The sequence below is a fragment of the Peromyscus eremicus genome, chromosome 9, assembly GCF_949786415.1.
Source record: "Peromyscus eremicus chromosome 9, PerEre_H2_v1, whole genome shotgun sequence".
Taxonomy (NCBI): Eukaryota; Metazoa; Chordata; class Mammalia; order Rodentia; family Cricetidae; genus Peromyscus; species Peromyscus eremicus.
In genome coordinates this window covers 83,883,047-83,898,274 of record NC_081425.1, presented here as the reverse complement: position 1 = coordinate 83,898,274, position 15,228 = coordinate 83,883,047, and the positions used below count along the sequence as shown (strand labels likewise).

Below are 15,228 nucleotides of genomic sequence, written 5' to 3'. Positions count from 1 at the left end.
CTCTCTCTCTCTCACTCACTCACTCACTCTCTCTTACTCTCTCTCACTCCTCACTCCTCACTCTCTCATAGGATCTGGCTATGTAGCCAAGGCCAGCCTGGAACTCAAGATTCTTCTGCCTCACCATCCCAAGTGTAGGGATGACATGCATGTATTCCATTTCTACAGTTAGCCACATTCTCTGTGTTCCTTAGAGAATGAGCCTTTTTTTTTTTTTCTTATTTCTTTTCTTTTTAATGTTCTCAAGGGAAGAAATGTTTGTGGCATTTGTACTCCATTCTAGATGTGGTGATTCATGTGAGATGCTGTGTCACCAGGAGTCAAACAAAATAATTTTTCTTATATGGCAAATGAACTTGGTCCTAAATCTGCTCTTATACCCTGGCACAAGGTTTCTCTGAGTCAGTCAGTAAAACCTTGTTGGAGTTGACACCTTCTAAATGTATATAGCACTTGATAGAAGTCCTATGTAAGGCAAGTACACACCCCAATAGAGCGGCTGTGTTTTGTGATCCTCGATTCTTTTGTTTACAGAATCTAAACTGCATTGAAAGAAAGCACAGCACACTTGATAATAGTCAGGGAGACAGAACTCTTTGTACACCCATGCACAGCTGATGCTGGCTTTGAGCTTCAAGAAGCCTAGCTGTTGTCTTGGCTCACGTTCGCAATGGCTACCCCAGGCATGGTACTTGTTAATAGGAAGTGGAGGGGGTTGCTGATCTGTTTGTGCTGCCCTGCAAATCTGTGATACAGCCAGTTTTGGGAGCCTCCAAGTCTGTAGAGTCTAACGTAGAAGAGTGACCTGAAGGGAGCCAGGACCATGGCTTTACTAATGTGTTGCTGAAGCAGCAGCTTATCTGCCATTACTTCTTTGTGCAGTTCATAAATCACCATAAGGACACATGTCATAAATAAGGACACATCTGTCACAGTGATTGGGTTATACTTGCAAGGACTTGGTGTATTCCTCCTTTTTAAACAGAAACTTGTTTTACAATTTTTTTCCTCTCTCTAACAAATAAAATGTCTTGTATTTCTGGAAGTGACACTGAACCTTCAAATGACCAATTTTCTGCCTGTCAAAACGCTAGCTTTGGGAGAGAGATATATACAGTTTCTATATAACCCAGGCTGGCCTCAAATTCACAGCAGTCTTCCTGTTCCAGCTTCCCAAGTGCTGGGATTACAGGTGTGAGCTCACATACACAGCAGAACATCAGCATTTTAATCAGAGGGACAGAAGACTAGGAAGCTAGTCCTCCTGGTTCCTCTCCATATCACTAGCAGGACTTAGGCTTTAAGGAACAGCTTTAAATGGTTTGGTTGTGGTTTATTAGTTTTGATAAACTGGGTTCCTTGGCTATTTTTGTTTTGTTAGTAGCAAACAGATAGCCCTGAGATAAAAATTGCCTTAAAAACTAAATTTAGGACAGTTCATTATTATCAGCAAAGGCCTGTGAGACAACAGTTGCTCATGAACATTTACCAAAGGACGTTTGCCCCGTGATTACCAGAGAGATAGGGCCATGAAGTTTATTCCTTTGTCATTTGGAATCCGAAGTGATGGCAACAAGGTTACCCTGCTTCCACACCATCCACTGAAATGCCTTCTGTCTGCCCGCATTAGTGCCTGAGGTAGAGCCAGCTGGGGGCCTGCAAAGGAACATTAAGGTAGTGCCTCCAGCCTCCACAAAGCTCAGGTAAACTGCTCTTCCTTAGCTCTTGTTTCCTGCCCCAGTACAGTGGCTACTGCTGAGCCTGATCCCACAGGCTCCAACTGCATGAGACTATATGGTCAGAAAAGTACCTTGAAAACAGAAGTGGGTTCTGACTACAGCTCACCCAGGAGATCCCTAGAATCTTATGCAGGGTTCAAAACATTCCAAGCCTGGAATAATTAATGTACCTCTGACAAAATATACTGTTACTGTGCTTTAAGTAACCAGAAACAAAAGAATATAAGTTTCCTAATTAGATTGTTTGGGGGTACTTACAGTTCCTATCCACACTCAGGGCAAAAGTACATACGTAGGCTGGCATTATAAACGGTATCAGCTCTTGTCAGACAGTTTTTCAGTCAGTGAAACCCAGAGCCTCTAATTGTGCCATTGCATTCTGAATTGTAGGCGTGATGAACCAAGGAGTGGCCCCCATGGTAGGGACTCCAGCACCCGGTGGAAGTCCTTATGGACAACAGGTGAGCCTCTTAGTTTGATTTTCCTTGGACTCAAAATTTCAGTCATTGCCTTCTCAGAACATGTGCAGATTATCTTTGTGCCTTAATCCTGTGCTCTTTCAGGTAGGAGTTTTGGGGCCTCCCGGGCAGCAGGCACCACCTCCATATCCTGGTCCTCATCCAGCTGGCCCCCCTGTCATACAACAGCCAACAACACCCATGTTTGTGGCTCCCCCACCAAAGACCCAAAGGCTTCTCCACTCAGAGGCCTACCTGAAATATATTGAAGGACTCAGTGCTGACTCCAACAGCATTAGCAAGTGGGACCAAACTCTGGCAGGTAAGGAGAGCCTTGGTGAAAGATGTATTTCCTCCCGGTCCTAGAATTACTGCTGACTCTTATACAACATCCCTGTTTCTTATACCAGTAAAATAAATTACAGATTTCGTAGGATAGATTGGGGTTCTTTGCACATTGACCCAATAAAAATGGACACAAAAATCAAAGCTCAGCTATTTCATACTACCATCTTCTCGAATACATTGATTTTTTTTCAGATGTTTGAGCATTAAGATGCATGTCAAATTTTAAAAAGAAAAAAACTGAGAAGCATATTTCTTTAGTCTACCAAGCTATTCATTTAGTTCAACAATGTATTTGCAGTATATAGTGAAATAGTGTTACCTAGTTTCTGGAAAGGAATTTGGAAGCTTCTGCGTATTCATTTTAAAAATTAAATTTGTGTGTGTTTGTGCATGTGTTTTGGTTGCATGGAGGCCAGAAGACAACTTTCAGGAGTCAGTTCTTATCCCTATTGAAACAGGGATAAGAACTTGTTTGTGTTGTTGCACTTCTGAGCAGTTCTTGTCTGACTCCCATCTTTCCTTAGAATTACCAGGATACCTGAAACCCAGCACACCTGCCTTTTTGTGTGAGATGAGGGATGGACTCCTGGTTATAGTCAGACTTGTGCAACTAGCACCTCTATGCACCAAGCCATCTCCCTGATCCTGGTTGGATTTTTGGGTTTTGTTGTGGTTTGGTTTAGTGTTTGAGACAGAACCTGGCTCTCAAATGTATCTATCTCAGGCTTTCCTTGAATTGGCATTCCTCCTTCTGCCTCCTAAGAGCTGGGATTACAGGTGCATGCTACTATATCCAGCTCTTACTCATTTCTTTCCAGATTTTATTTTATGGGTGTTTGTCTGCATATTTATGTATGTACCACATGCATGTCTGGTGTCTGCAGAGGTCAGAAGAAATTCTCAGATCACCTGCAACTGTAGTTATGGACAGTTGCAAGTGGTCCTGTGGGTGCTGGGAACTGAACCCAGCCCTCTGCAAGAACAGCAAATGCTCTGAGCCACTGAGCTAGCCCCTTATTCAGGTTTTTGTTTGTTTGTTGTTTTGTTTGGGGGGGTTGTTTGTTTGTTTTTTGAGACAGGGTTTCTGTGTAATTCTGGCTGTAGACCACAGAGATCCAACTGCCTCTGCCTCCTCCGTGCTCAGACTAAAGTCATGAACCACCACTGCTGGCTCCTTACTCATTTCTAAACCCAGCCAGGAAATGTTACCTCTTTTAAGAATACTAGGTATGTTTTCCCTACCTTTTATAACATTGAAACAATTGTTACTATCGGGGTATCTACAATAAAGTATCAATCAGTGCCTAATAAAAGAAGATATCAGTGCCTAACAGAAGAAATTTGCTATGATTTATAATCTTTAGCACATATTTAATAAGTATTGTTTCAGTAAATACATCAACCCTTAAAACTGGGGGTCATTTTATCTTAAAATTCTAATGTCTCTCTGTTTATACTTCATATTTTCAGCTCGAAGACGGGATGTCCATTTATCGAAAGAACAGGAAAGCCGCCTACCTTCTCACTGGCTCAAAAGTAAAGGGGCACACACCACCATGGCAGATGCCCTCTGGCGCCTTCGGGATTTAATGCTTCGAGACACTCTCAACATTCGACAAGCATACAACCTAGAAAATGTTTAATCACATCACTGTGTTTCTTCTATAGAAGCAAAGAGTTGTGGAACGGTAGCCATTTTAGTTACTGGGGGTGGGAGGGAGGAACAAAGGATGATAATTTTTATTGCATTTTACTGTACATCACAAGGCCATTTTTATATAAGGACACTTTTAATAAGCTATTTCAATTTGGTTTTGTTATATTAAGTTGACTATCAAATACACAAAGATTTTTTTTGCATATGTTTCCTTTGTTTAAAACCAGTTTCATAATTGGTTATATATATAGTCATAGTTTTATCTTTACTTGTTAATGGACTTAAATCATCAAAGGGTTTGGCTTGGCTTGGGGTTTTGGTTTTCTTTTTTATAAATATATATATTATATACACACACATATAAGAAAAAAGCAATGAAAAAAGTTTACAAATTAGTTTAAATTGACAATGAAATGTGAAGTTGGTCCTAGTTTACATCTTAGAGGAGTGTATATGTATGTTTCACATGTCTAAATATCTACAAGTTCTCTTACAGCTAAAGTGACGTGCTTTGAAAGGTTTGTTTAGACTGTAGATGTGTGACAGACCCAACACTAGAGAAATCTAAAGTCAGTGCTGTGCATCCATCCACAACTAGTATAACTGAAGGAAAAAGTACCTTTGTGCTGAGTTAGACATCTGTATTGTCAGTGACTTTTGCAGAACGTGTGCTCAGATCTGAGTTATATTTAGTTTTGGAAGGTAAGTTTAAGAGTACTTTTGACCTGTTTATGATTCAGTTTATACCTTCATGTTATATGATTTGAAACATTACATCTGTTACCTTGAAAAACATTGAAGAAAGTACTGAAGTATGCATGGAGGTGGTTTATTTTAAGCATAATACCTAACCTAAGAAAGATGTAACTGGACACAAGCTGTGTCTTGCACATAACTGTGCAAGGGTAGACTGACTGCCTACATATGCAGATGCTCTGGATTCTTTATTTCCTTGGTATCAGTTGTGGTATTTTGTTTGTTTGTTTATTTGTTTCAAGGTTGGAATTCTCAACCAGAAATAATACTTTCTAAAATGTTTTTAAATTCAGCTTGTGCTTTGGATTATAGGAAAAGGAAATTGTACTTTTAAGAAAATGTTCACAGAAAAAGACTATTACAGATCCCAAACACTTGGATGTGGTGACCTTGTCTTTCTTGCTTTCCTTTTTTTGAGACATGGTCCTACTGTGTGCTTTGGCAGGACTGGAACTCACTGTGTAGACCAGGCTAGCCCCAAACTCACAACTGCCTGCCTCTTCCTCCCAAGTGCTGGGATTAAAGGCAAATGCTGTAATACTCCACAGCCACAACCATGTCTTTCTAACACGGCCCTAGAATGACCATTTTGAGGCAGTGTAGGATGTTCAGGTGGCAGCATTCACATGGTGGTGTGTTTTTTAACCCTGCTTTATTCTAATAGGATGGTTGTGTGGTGCTGATGCTGCCACTGTTGACTGAGAATGGCTGTCAAGACAGTCTTTTCCTTTACAATATAACGAATCAGTACTCGTGTTGAATTGCCATGCTTAATAAATCATGAGAGTATATAACGGAAAGAAGTCCCCGGTATCTACTTTAAATACAGGAACCCTTGTAACTTAATGCCAATAGTCAACCACTGGATCTCAATTTTCATCAAGTATTTTAAAGAATTTTAATTTTTAAAAAATGTACTGTAGATTATGCCAGTACCTTATTGCTAAACTGAATTAAATAAATCTTTGATTCCTGGTTATTTGGACCATTGACTCATCATGGACTATGTAATGTAATCAGATTATTTTCTTTTTAGGTATCCTTGAATTACACCAAAGAACCAGAAACTTAATTTTGGTTAAATTATTTATTTATTTCATGCATTCATTTTATTTCCCTTTTTAAAGGCTTAGATGAGGCTCCCTGAGGAGCCTCTAAAAACCCTTCACTATCAGCAACCAGGGGCACTAGGAGCCAGAGCACCCCTCCTCCTGGCTCCTGCATTGGTGTATTGGTGCTGTAGGAACCAAGAGCCAGTCCAGGTTCCCTTAGGCAATACAAATCCAGCACAGGGTGTCACTAAGGCAGGCCCTGATAAAGTTTAAAAAACAATTAGTTAATTAATTAATTAAAACCATTTAAGATACTATTTATTTTAGAATCATGCTTTTGGAGAATACCAGTTATTACTTAGGATATAACATTTGAGATCAGCCATCTTCAAAAAAAGAAAAAGCCCTGACTTAAGGCAGTACAAGTAAACAATACACTTTCTCATGACTTAAGAACTTTAGTAGTGTGACTTAAGAAATATAATGACCTAATTGTTTTCAAAACGTAAGTTCCTATGAAGAATTTTGTTTATATTGAGTTGGGGGACCTATAGGTTTAAAATATCAGCCAACTGATTAAAAAACCTTGGTTTTTACTAAATCTGCCTTCCCCTTCTGAACTGGGGTGGGGGTGAGGGTGAGGGCCACTTGTGTAAAATCCCCAAATTGATGTTATAACTTTGAGCTTGAACGTTCATTTCCAAGACATGATTCAAAATTGGTTTATTCTATTTTCTGTACTATATCATTATCTGAAGTTTAAGTGGTAACTGGTTCTATACCGTGTATGTATCATATGTTTGTTCATCAAAGCTTTTTAATCCAAATAAAAATGAGAGTTTGCAAAGTGATTTGGATTAGCCAGGTTTGGTGGTTCTGTTAAAGCTGTGTCAAATGTTTTGAACAGAATAAAGAAAACTCGTACAAGCCCTGATTCATGCTCAGGAGGATAGAGCTGCCAGTTCAAGGAAGAAAGATCCTCTGGTCAGGGTGGGATGCAATGTGCAGACCCCAGCTGCAGCCTAACATACCTCACATCCTCAGGCTGGCAGTCAAAGAATTCTTACCATGTCCTCAGGATTGCAGCATGGACACAAACAAAACACAAGTTTCAAAAATGAAGAGCAAGTTATTGAGGGTAGGCAGTAAGGGAAGTACATCCTCTATCAGAAAGCAGAATAACTCATTTTAAATTGCTTACCTGGGACCATAAAACAAGTGGTCCAGGCGAATCTTTAACATGTCTACAAGTTCTTAAGATGTCTTATACTCTTGGTTTTTCAAGACAGGGTTTCTCTGTGTAGTTTTGGTGCCTGTCCTGGATCTCACTCTGTAGACCAGGATGGCCTTGAACTCAGAGATCCGCCTGCCTCCGCTGCCCGAGTGTTGGGATTAAAGGCGTGAGCCACCACTGCCCGGCTAAGATGTGTTATACTTTTAGTAGAAAATGTTAAAATTAGCCATTTTCTCCTAATACCACTTTGCAAAGCCCTGTGGTTCTGTCCTGAAACTAGGGAGGGATACAGTCACCTTTGCCCATGAGCATAGTTTGAAGGCTCACTGATATCTAACATTCTACTCAAGCCCTACACAAACATATGCTGCTAAGTGTCTTTGTTCCTTTTTAATTTGAGAGTATGCTGGGTCAGCTGACTGAAAGTTCAGCACTGAATAAATTAACAGACTAGTACTTTCCCCTATCTGGGATATTATGTATTCATGTCTTGGTGGTTGTTCATAGACGAGGCAAGACATTTTGTTATTCCTTTACATAGAGAACAATTGCTTTGGAAAACTCCATGATCCAAGAAGACACTTTTCTTGAGAGGAAACTCCTTGTGAAAAACTCAAAACAAAAAGATAGAGAGACAGACAGACAGACAGACAGACAATGTGGTTAAGGTAAAACATCAGGGATTTAGGTAAGTCTTACAATACAGAACTGCAAGACAGATAAAAAAAACCTTGTTACTTACTGTATGCCTAATATAGTCACTTTCCCCATTAATTCATATGAAAAAGTGAAGCTCCAAATGCCCTGTTTTTTCCCCAGTTTCACAGTGGAGGTTTACAATAAATGCTAAGTTTTTATCTGTCTGGCCTAGTGGCTCACACCTGTAATCTAGCTACTTAGGGGCTGAGGCAGGAAGGTTGCAGGTTCAGGGCCAGCCTGGATAATTTAGTAAGACCCTGTCTCTTAAAAGTAAAAGGATGGATGCAACTTGTCTAGCATGCACAAAGCCCATCCTAGAGTATGTTAGGATATGTGGTGTCATTTTTGAAATTTTGAAAATTTGAACATATTTTAGGAAGTTAAAAAATTTACACCCTGGGGGCTGGAAAGAAAACTCAGGTTAAGAGTGCTTGCTCTTCTTCTGGAGGACCCAAGTTTGATTCCCAGCACCCATAATGGGAGGCTCTCAATTACCTGTGATTCCTGCTCCAAGGGGTTCTCTGGCACCTGTATGCATGTGCACATACCCCCCACACACACAATTTTTTCTTTTTTGTTGTTTGAGACGGAGCTTCTTTTTTTTGGTTTTTCGAGACAGGGTTTCTCTGTGTAGCTTTGCGCCTTTCCTGGGACTCGGTAGCCCAGGCTGGCCTCGAACTCACAGAGATCCGCCTGCCTCTGCCTCCCGAGTGCTGGGATTAAAGGCGTGCACCACCACCGCCCGGCGGGGCTTCTTTTTGTAACAGCCCTGGTTGTCCTAGAACTCACTTTGTAGACCAGGCTGGCCTCAAACTCACAGATATGTTTGTCTTTGCCTCCGGGTGCTGGAATCAAAGCTATGCGTCACCACCACCTACCTAGCTACATATTTTTTTTTTTTCTGTTTTTCAAGACAAGGTTTTTCTGTGTAGCCTTGGCTGCCTCAAAATCTCACCTGCCTCTGCCTCCCAAGTGCTGGGATTAAAGGAATGCACCACCACTGTCCAGCTACACACAGATTTTTTTTTTAATTTTTTAAAAATATTTGCACCTTGGTTAACAAAGATGAGTTCTTACTCATAGCTTCCAAACTAATGTGCTCTGAAAATGTTTTACATTAAATATCAAAATCAAGTTGTTGTTCTGCCATTTTTGAAAGTTTCTTCTTTACTAGAACTGATGGAGGAGATAGAGGGACGGGCAGGGAAGGAACTATAGCAGACAGAAGCTGGCTAATGGTTGTACTGGCATGCTGAGTACTCTTCAACATCTAGAACTGGAAGTGTAGCCACATAATTGAGAGTTATACCACAACTTCTTACACAGCAATTGTATCAATATAAAGTATCTCTGAGGTTAGAGTCGCACTCTAATTGACACAAGTAGACAGATTATATGCAATACATTTCTCTCGCTGGTTGTATTGATCATTAATGGTGACCAAAGTGAGTTGAACTTTGTGTTCCTAGTACTCTGATGCAATCTGAACAGTCACTACTCTTTACACTGAATTAGTCCTAACATTAGCAGACAAACTTAAAACAGGACAAAGTGGTTAGAAAAGATTGAGACGTTCTGGTTCTATGGTTCAGGGTTTTATGTAATCCAGCCTAGCCTTGAACTAGTGCTCCTCCTGGGTCCACCAGAAGTGTCTGCGGCAGAGACAACTAACCTGTTGTTACCCCTTGGCCTTTGAGCACCAGCTTCTTTCTTCGTAGTATTTTAAAATTGACTTTTTCTTTAGAATGTAGGTCATTTTCTTACTTGCAAACATGGAGAGTCCTTTTCCTACTAGTGATCTAAACTTATATTGGGGTCACATTGCCCGATTGCTTTTAGTAGACTGCCTACTCAACTGGACTGTATGTCAGCTTTGTATCTTCAGTAGGTGTGCAGCCCTGCACTAGAGCACTAGCTGGGGAATATACAGTGACTAAGAAACCTCCCTACTCTAGCAAAAGCTTACAAGTTGGAAAAGGACGGAATGTGACCTCACCCTAGGTGAGGCGTCCAATAGTGACTAGGGATATAGTCAAATAGAGATTGTATAACTATGAGAACTCTTTGTAAAGGCAATTCTTGGACTAAGATGCAGCTGCTAAAGGATTAATATTCATTAAGAAAGTGTTTGTCTCTTTAAATGTGTGTGGGTGTTTTGCCTGCATGTGTATCTGTGTACCACATGTGTTCAGTGTCGACAAAGGTCAGAAGAGGGTGTTGGAGTTGCAAATGGTTGAGTTACCATGTGGGTGCTAGGAACTGAGCCCAGGTCCTCTGGAAGAGCAACCAGTGCTCTTAGCTACTGAGCCATCTCTGCAGCCCCCTTGAAAGAGTACATTTTTAATGGAGCTAAGGAGGCAGAGGCAGGGATTTCCTTGAGTTTAAGGCCAGCCTTGCAAGTGAGACTATGAAAACACAATGACTGAAATCAACACTGAAAATTCGCATTTACTTTATTAACTTGGGAAGCTCGGTCTCTGATGTATCTTCCAGCCTTCTCTGATACTGTCTTTCTGAAGCTTTTCGACGGTACACATCATCTGTATCAGACAAAAATTCTGCTTAGATTTTTAAGAAACTGGGGAATTTCAGAAAGAGATTGGGGGTCTTTCTCTGTGGCACAGTGCTTAGCTAACATAAGGAGTGCTCCGAGTGCAATGTCCAGCAAGAGTTTGGAACAAAGCCCCCATGGAAGTCAGTCAACCAGTAGTCTGTCTTGACTGTCTGAACCTGGCAAATAAACAATTTAACATAAAATGAGCTGAATGAGTGCTGTGGGGAGTCTGAGATAACAAGAGTAGAAAGATAGTGTCTTCGGAGACACACTCATGTCCCAGAATCATGTCCTGGCATCTTTCTGTTCTCCAAGATTTCCATTGTCCCAAGGCTCTCTGCTGCTCCCTTTCCTAGGTCCCAAAACCTGAGTAAGGAGGGAAGAAGTAATGTTCCTTGTTCTCAGCAGCTGGTTTTCCAGGCTACTAATGTTCTATCCTCCTATAAAAATAAACCTCTTCCTTTTTTAAATCCTCTTCCTTCAGGACTTGTTACTCGACTGCCATCTTCTCAGTGTTTTTATCACTCCATCACTGGTAACACTGGCTGCCAGCTCAGGTTTCTTGCTCTTCATCTGTGTGCCTTTTTACCACCCATATTGTTGGGGGTGAAGTGCCAGCCCCCTTGGCCTCCTTTACATCTCCAGTCAGTGTTCTGTCTGCTCAGACTACAACTTCTGCTCCCCTATCCCACTCCTGGCTTTCCCGTCCTCGGAGCTCACCACCACCTTCCGCTGCCCCTTTGGCCTGTGTCTTCCCTCTCTTCCTGCCAAACCAGCTCAAGTTCCTTCACACTCTACTCACTGTCTTCTGGACAGCCCTCCAAAACCCCACCAGAGATTGCTCCAGCTGCCTCACTTTTCGGTTCATGCTGCTTGAGGCACCTCTAGCTGATTCCATTAACATGGCTGAAAGCCATTTCCTCAGCCCTGAATGACTAAGAACACTCCCTTCTTTCTCAGAGAAAGGCCACTCACTGTAAGAACTCTGGCTAATTTTTAAGGCTGATCCCACTGGGCACTAGTACTTCTGAAGGTGCAGTCTCCCAGTCCCCTCCCCAAACTCCCCCCGAACCTTTTTTTTAGAAGATTGAATTCAAAAATTCCTGCATGCCAAAACGAGTGCTGTACCAAGTGAGCTACAGCCCTAGTTCCATCCAACTCCTCCTTTCTCACCAGCGTTTGCATATCCTTCAGTCTCTCCACGGGCAGATGCTTACCTCTGCACAGTCACCTTGCCTTATCACCTGCCTTTCCGGTGTTCCTTCTAACCACTCCAAGACACCAGAGAAACATGCTGAAGTCTGACCCTTCCATCAAACCCAGATGTCTGGCCCAAACTGTCTTCCTGAGCTTGAGATCTTTAGTTAACCCCATTTCATCATGTCCTCAATGGCACCCGGGATCACCCTGCCTATGTTCTGCACCTTAAGTAGTACAAGCCTTGCCTCAGGTGTTCCTTGAGAAGCCTCCATGCCCCATCTCAGTTACCAGACTCAGCACTACCTCTAGGCTGTCTGAGCTCCACCCACTTCTTGGCATTCCTTTGCCCCTTAGACTTACACCATCATCTCAAATCTAGCCAACATATATTCCCTTTGTTTCTACCAATCTCTCCAAAAAGAGCAAAGAGCCCTTTCAATCATTAAGATATATCTTTATTGTCCAGTTTTTTTCTGGCCCTACCCAGGTACCCCTCTATCCATGTCACCTTTCACTCAATCTACTGCAGTCCTTCAAACAGCAAGCACAAAAGCTTCCAGGTTTCCCTTCCCACTGCCATGAAGTCAATGTCATAGATCTTCCCCTTATCTCCTGACAGTCCTAAATGCCCATCTTTTCCCAAGAGCTTTCCATCTGATCCAATGAGGTGCCAACCAGGATTCTTGAACTACTCACACCCCTCATGGCTTGCTTAATGGTGGGGGGCGGGGTGGAAATTGAGCTCGGGCCTATGTGAGTCAAGTACTCTACACCTAGTCTTATTCCCATGAGCTCTTCTGAAATGGAGGATCCCCTGCCTTGCTGACTAGATCCTCTCATGGATGGTCATTAAATATTGAGTGGTGGCCCGTGCCTGTAATCCCAGCAGTTGGCTGAGGCAAGAGGATGGCTGAAAGTTAAAGAGTCAGGCCAGCACAGGCCCTTTACCAGAGAAATCAATGGAGGCTTTGATGTAACAACTTAAAAATTTTGAGTTGGCAGTTCTCACGTGATAAAGTTACATGAGAGGCAAAGCAAAGGGTCAAGAGGTTGGGAGAAGCCCTGAGGAACTGGACGTGCCCGAGGCAGTCCACAGAAATGCCAGACATGTTCGCAGTTCAGGGCCAAAGACACAGCACTAATGACTGCCTGTAAAATGTGGTAATCAGCTAAGTCAGGCAAGCTAGCGTCCTCCAGAGTTTGAGCTAAAGATCTCAAAGGGCAGGAGACTTAACCGGAATTCCTGAGTCCTCAGGATTGGTCCCTCTTCCGCAATCCTGTTCCTCAGTCCCAACGTCACCCGGCAGGGCCAAGGACAGGTTACAAAGGACAGAGCCTGAGTGGAGGCACGTGCCCTCTTAAAGTGCCGGGGGAGAAGGAGGGCTGGATGCCAAAGTGAGCCAAATACAAAAGCCCCGGGGGCCTCCAATCCGTGCTGCACGACAACTGCCAAGTGAGTAAGACGCTTGTCCTCCGGACTACAGTGAAAGCCGCTCTGCAACCGAGTGGAGTCGGCGGCCTCTAATCGCATACCCACAGGAGAAACGGAGGCTGCTGCACCCCCACTTACAGAAGGTCTCCTGGCCCACGCGCACTTTAATCATGATCCACTCCATTGTTCCTCCCAGGACAAAAAAGAAGGGCAGGAACCTGTAGATGCCGAATCGCTGCTTCCCGGGCACCCGCTGCAGAGCTCGCCTCACCTGGGCCCTGAAGAACATGGCCGAGGCCTCGAAGTGGGGTGCGGGCGGAACCAGCGGACTATTAATCCTGGAGGCAGTAGAAACAGCCCTGCTGGCCCCGCTGTGTCGCGGACTGAGACTCAAGACCCCGCTGCTGCGCCACTGCCAGGCCGGGCGAGGTGGGGCGCAGAAGCCGACAGACCCAGAGCGTGGCCGGCTCCGCCAATCAGAGTGCGGCGGGCCGCTCAGACTGTCCAATCAGAGTGCTGTTGGGGCACGCGTGCTCCGTGAGGCTCAGCCGGCCTGAAGAAGTCTGCGCAGGCGCCTAGACTCTGGAGGCGGAGCAACCTCAGGGGGCGGAGTCTCCAACGTGGCGTGGCCGGGCCCACCCTCAACCTGCTCGCAGCAGCTGGGGCTCGGAGTTGACTGCCGCGCCCCCTACCCTGCCATCGCCATCTTTTTCTGTAATACTCTGGCCGAGGTGACGACCCTCTGTGAAGAAGAGGATCTAAAATGCAGTTACGTGACGCCTTCGTTTTATGTCTAGGATGTGACTGGTTGGACTTGGCTTCTAAAATAACAAAATTCGACGTGCATTTTTGAAAACTGAACTTTATCAGTATCACAACAAAAAGTATAATTGTCGACGACAAACTGTTCTAAAAATAATATAAGTGTATGATGGATGGGAAAACACCGTTATTCAGGTACTTGTAGGTGCTTTTTTATGCATCAAGACCCGGTAGTTGCAGAAGAGTACCCTGGTAAAAAGCGTGACTTTGTGGTCAAACCACACCCCTACAGGCACCCTTGTAAAACGGAGCCTTCTGTGAGAATTAAATGATGGACTGTGGGATCTATAAAGGGTCATACACAGATTGAGAGCAGCTTTAACACGTCCTGTGCACCAAAGCAGCCCTGGAGGGCAGGCCGAAAGAAGCCACACAGCAAACCCTTGGCACCTGTTCCCATTTCTCTTGGTTCTGAGGACCAGAACATATAGAGCGTCCATCCACTTGGAAGAGATTCACACGTGGCCAGGTCTCCACAGCCCACCTTGGTCACTGGGGCCTGCAAAGGCTCAACCACCCATGAGCCCACCCTTTGGCATAACTACCAGTACCCAGCCCAGGATTGCCACACCAGATCCTCAGCCTAGGTACAAGAGAGCTCCACATTACACACCACCTTAAACCCAACAGCCCCCGGGTGCCTGTTGGGCAGCTCATCACCAACAGGGCCCTGGATCCTGGACCGGCCTCTCCTGGCGGACACCTGCGGGCTAAGAAAACAGACGGAAGTAAGTGGAGTGGTTTCAAGCGGAAAAGAATTGCCCTGAGACAGCGCTTGAACAGACCGAGGTATTTCGATTGCGGGCCTGCGCCGTCCGGCACATCCGTTTACCAGAACCAGGGGGCTGCGATGACCCCGGCCCACAGCCACTCAGAGCACGCCCAGCAGATGGGCTCCTAGTTAAATCCGTCCCCCGTGTGGGGTACCAGGCGATACAAAGAAAAGGCTGCCTTAGCAGACGTCAGCTGCCCTGCAGGCTGCGTGGTCTCACCCAGTTTGGGACTGTCACTGTGGGCAGAAGGAGCTCTTTGTGCGTTAGGTGGATAAAGCGGCCCTAGCTCCAGTCAGGCGTGCAGTTCGACGTGCAGTCAGTCAGAAACAGGGCAGGAGCACAGGGCCCCGGGGCAGAAGGACATGTCTGGAGAGGAGGGGACGGCAGCGCTAGGGTCAGGGGGAACCCAAGGCTGGGGGGAGGGACAGAAAGACCATGGGATGAAGGAGGAGCTGTGCTCTCCTGCACTCCAGCTGCTCCTGCTCCTCGGGGCCGTCCAGGGCC

General features: G+C 44.2%; 2 protein-coding genes across 13 annotated transcripts in view; one reads left to right on the top strand and one right to left on the bottom strand.

The window, feature by feature from the left end:
• Positions 1 to 6,861, top strand: part of Pbrm1 (polybromo 1) — a 101,109-nt gene extending 94,248 nt beyond the window's left edge. For all 12 annotated transcript variants that reach the window (XM_059273919.1, XM_059273931.1, XM_059273926.1 and 9 more), the window contains 3 exons: positions 2,130 to 2,200; positions 2,303 to 2,519; positions 4,016 to 6,861. In XM_059273919.1, the coding sequence (XP_059129902.1) occupies positions 2,130 to 2,200; positions 2,303 to 2,519; positions 4,016 to 4,188 (461 nt within the window). In that variant the 3' untranslated portion in view covers positions 4,189 to 6,861. The remainder of the gene's footprint in view (positions 1 to 2,129; positions 2,201 to 2,302; positions 2,520 to 4,015) is intronic.
• Positions 6,862 to 10,378: 3,517 nt separating this feature from the next.
• LOC131919604 (ubiquinol-cytochrome-c reductase complex assembly factor 5) lies at positions 10,379 to 13,593 on the bottom strand. Its single transcript, XM_059273932.1, has 2 exons — positions 13,268 to 13,593; positions 10,379 to 10,483 (listed from the first exon to the last, which is right to left on the bottom strand). Exons 1-2 carry the CDS (start codon positions 13,416 to 13,418, stop codon positions 10,392 to 10,394), a joined length of 243 nt encoding a protein of 80 aa, XP_059129915.1. The 5' UTR covers positions 13,419 to 13,593; the 3' UTR covers positions 10,379 to 10,391.
• Positions 13,594 to 15,228: the final 1,635 nt, after the last annotated feature.

Bases quoted from the DNA above. Each gene is read 5' to 3' on its own strand.
- LOC131919604 (XM_059273932.1), bottom strand. From the start codon at position 13,418: ATGTTCTTCAGGGCCCAGGTGAGGCGAGCTCTGCAGCGGGTGCCCGGG. The intron at 10,484-13,267 runs GTAAGTGGGGGT...TGTCTGATACAG, and splicing joins CGTGGGCCAGGAGACCTTCT to ATGATGTGTACCGTCGAAAA.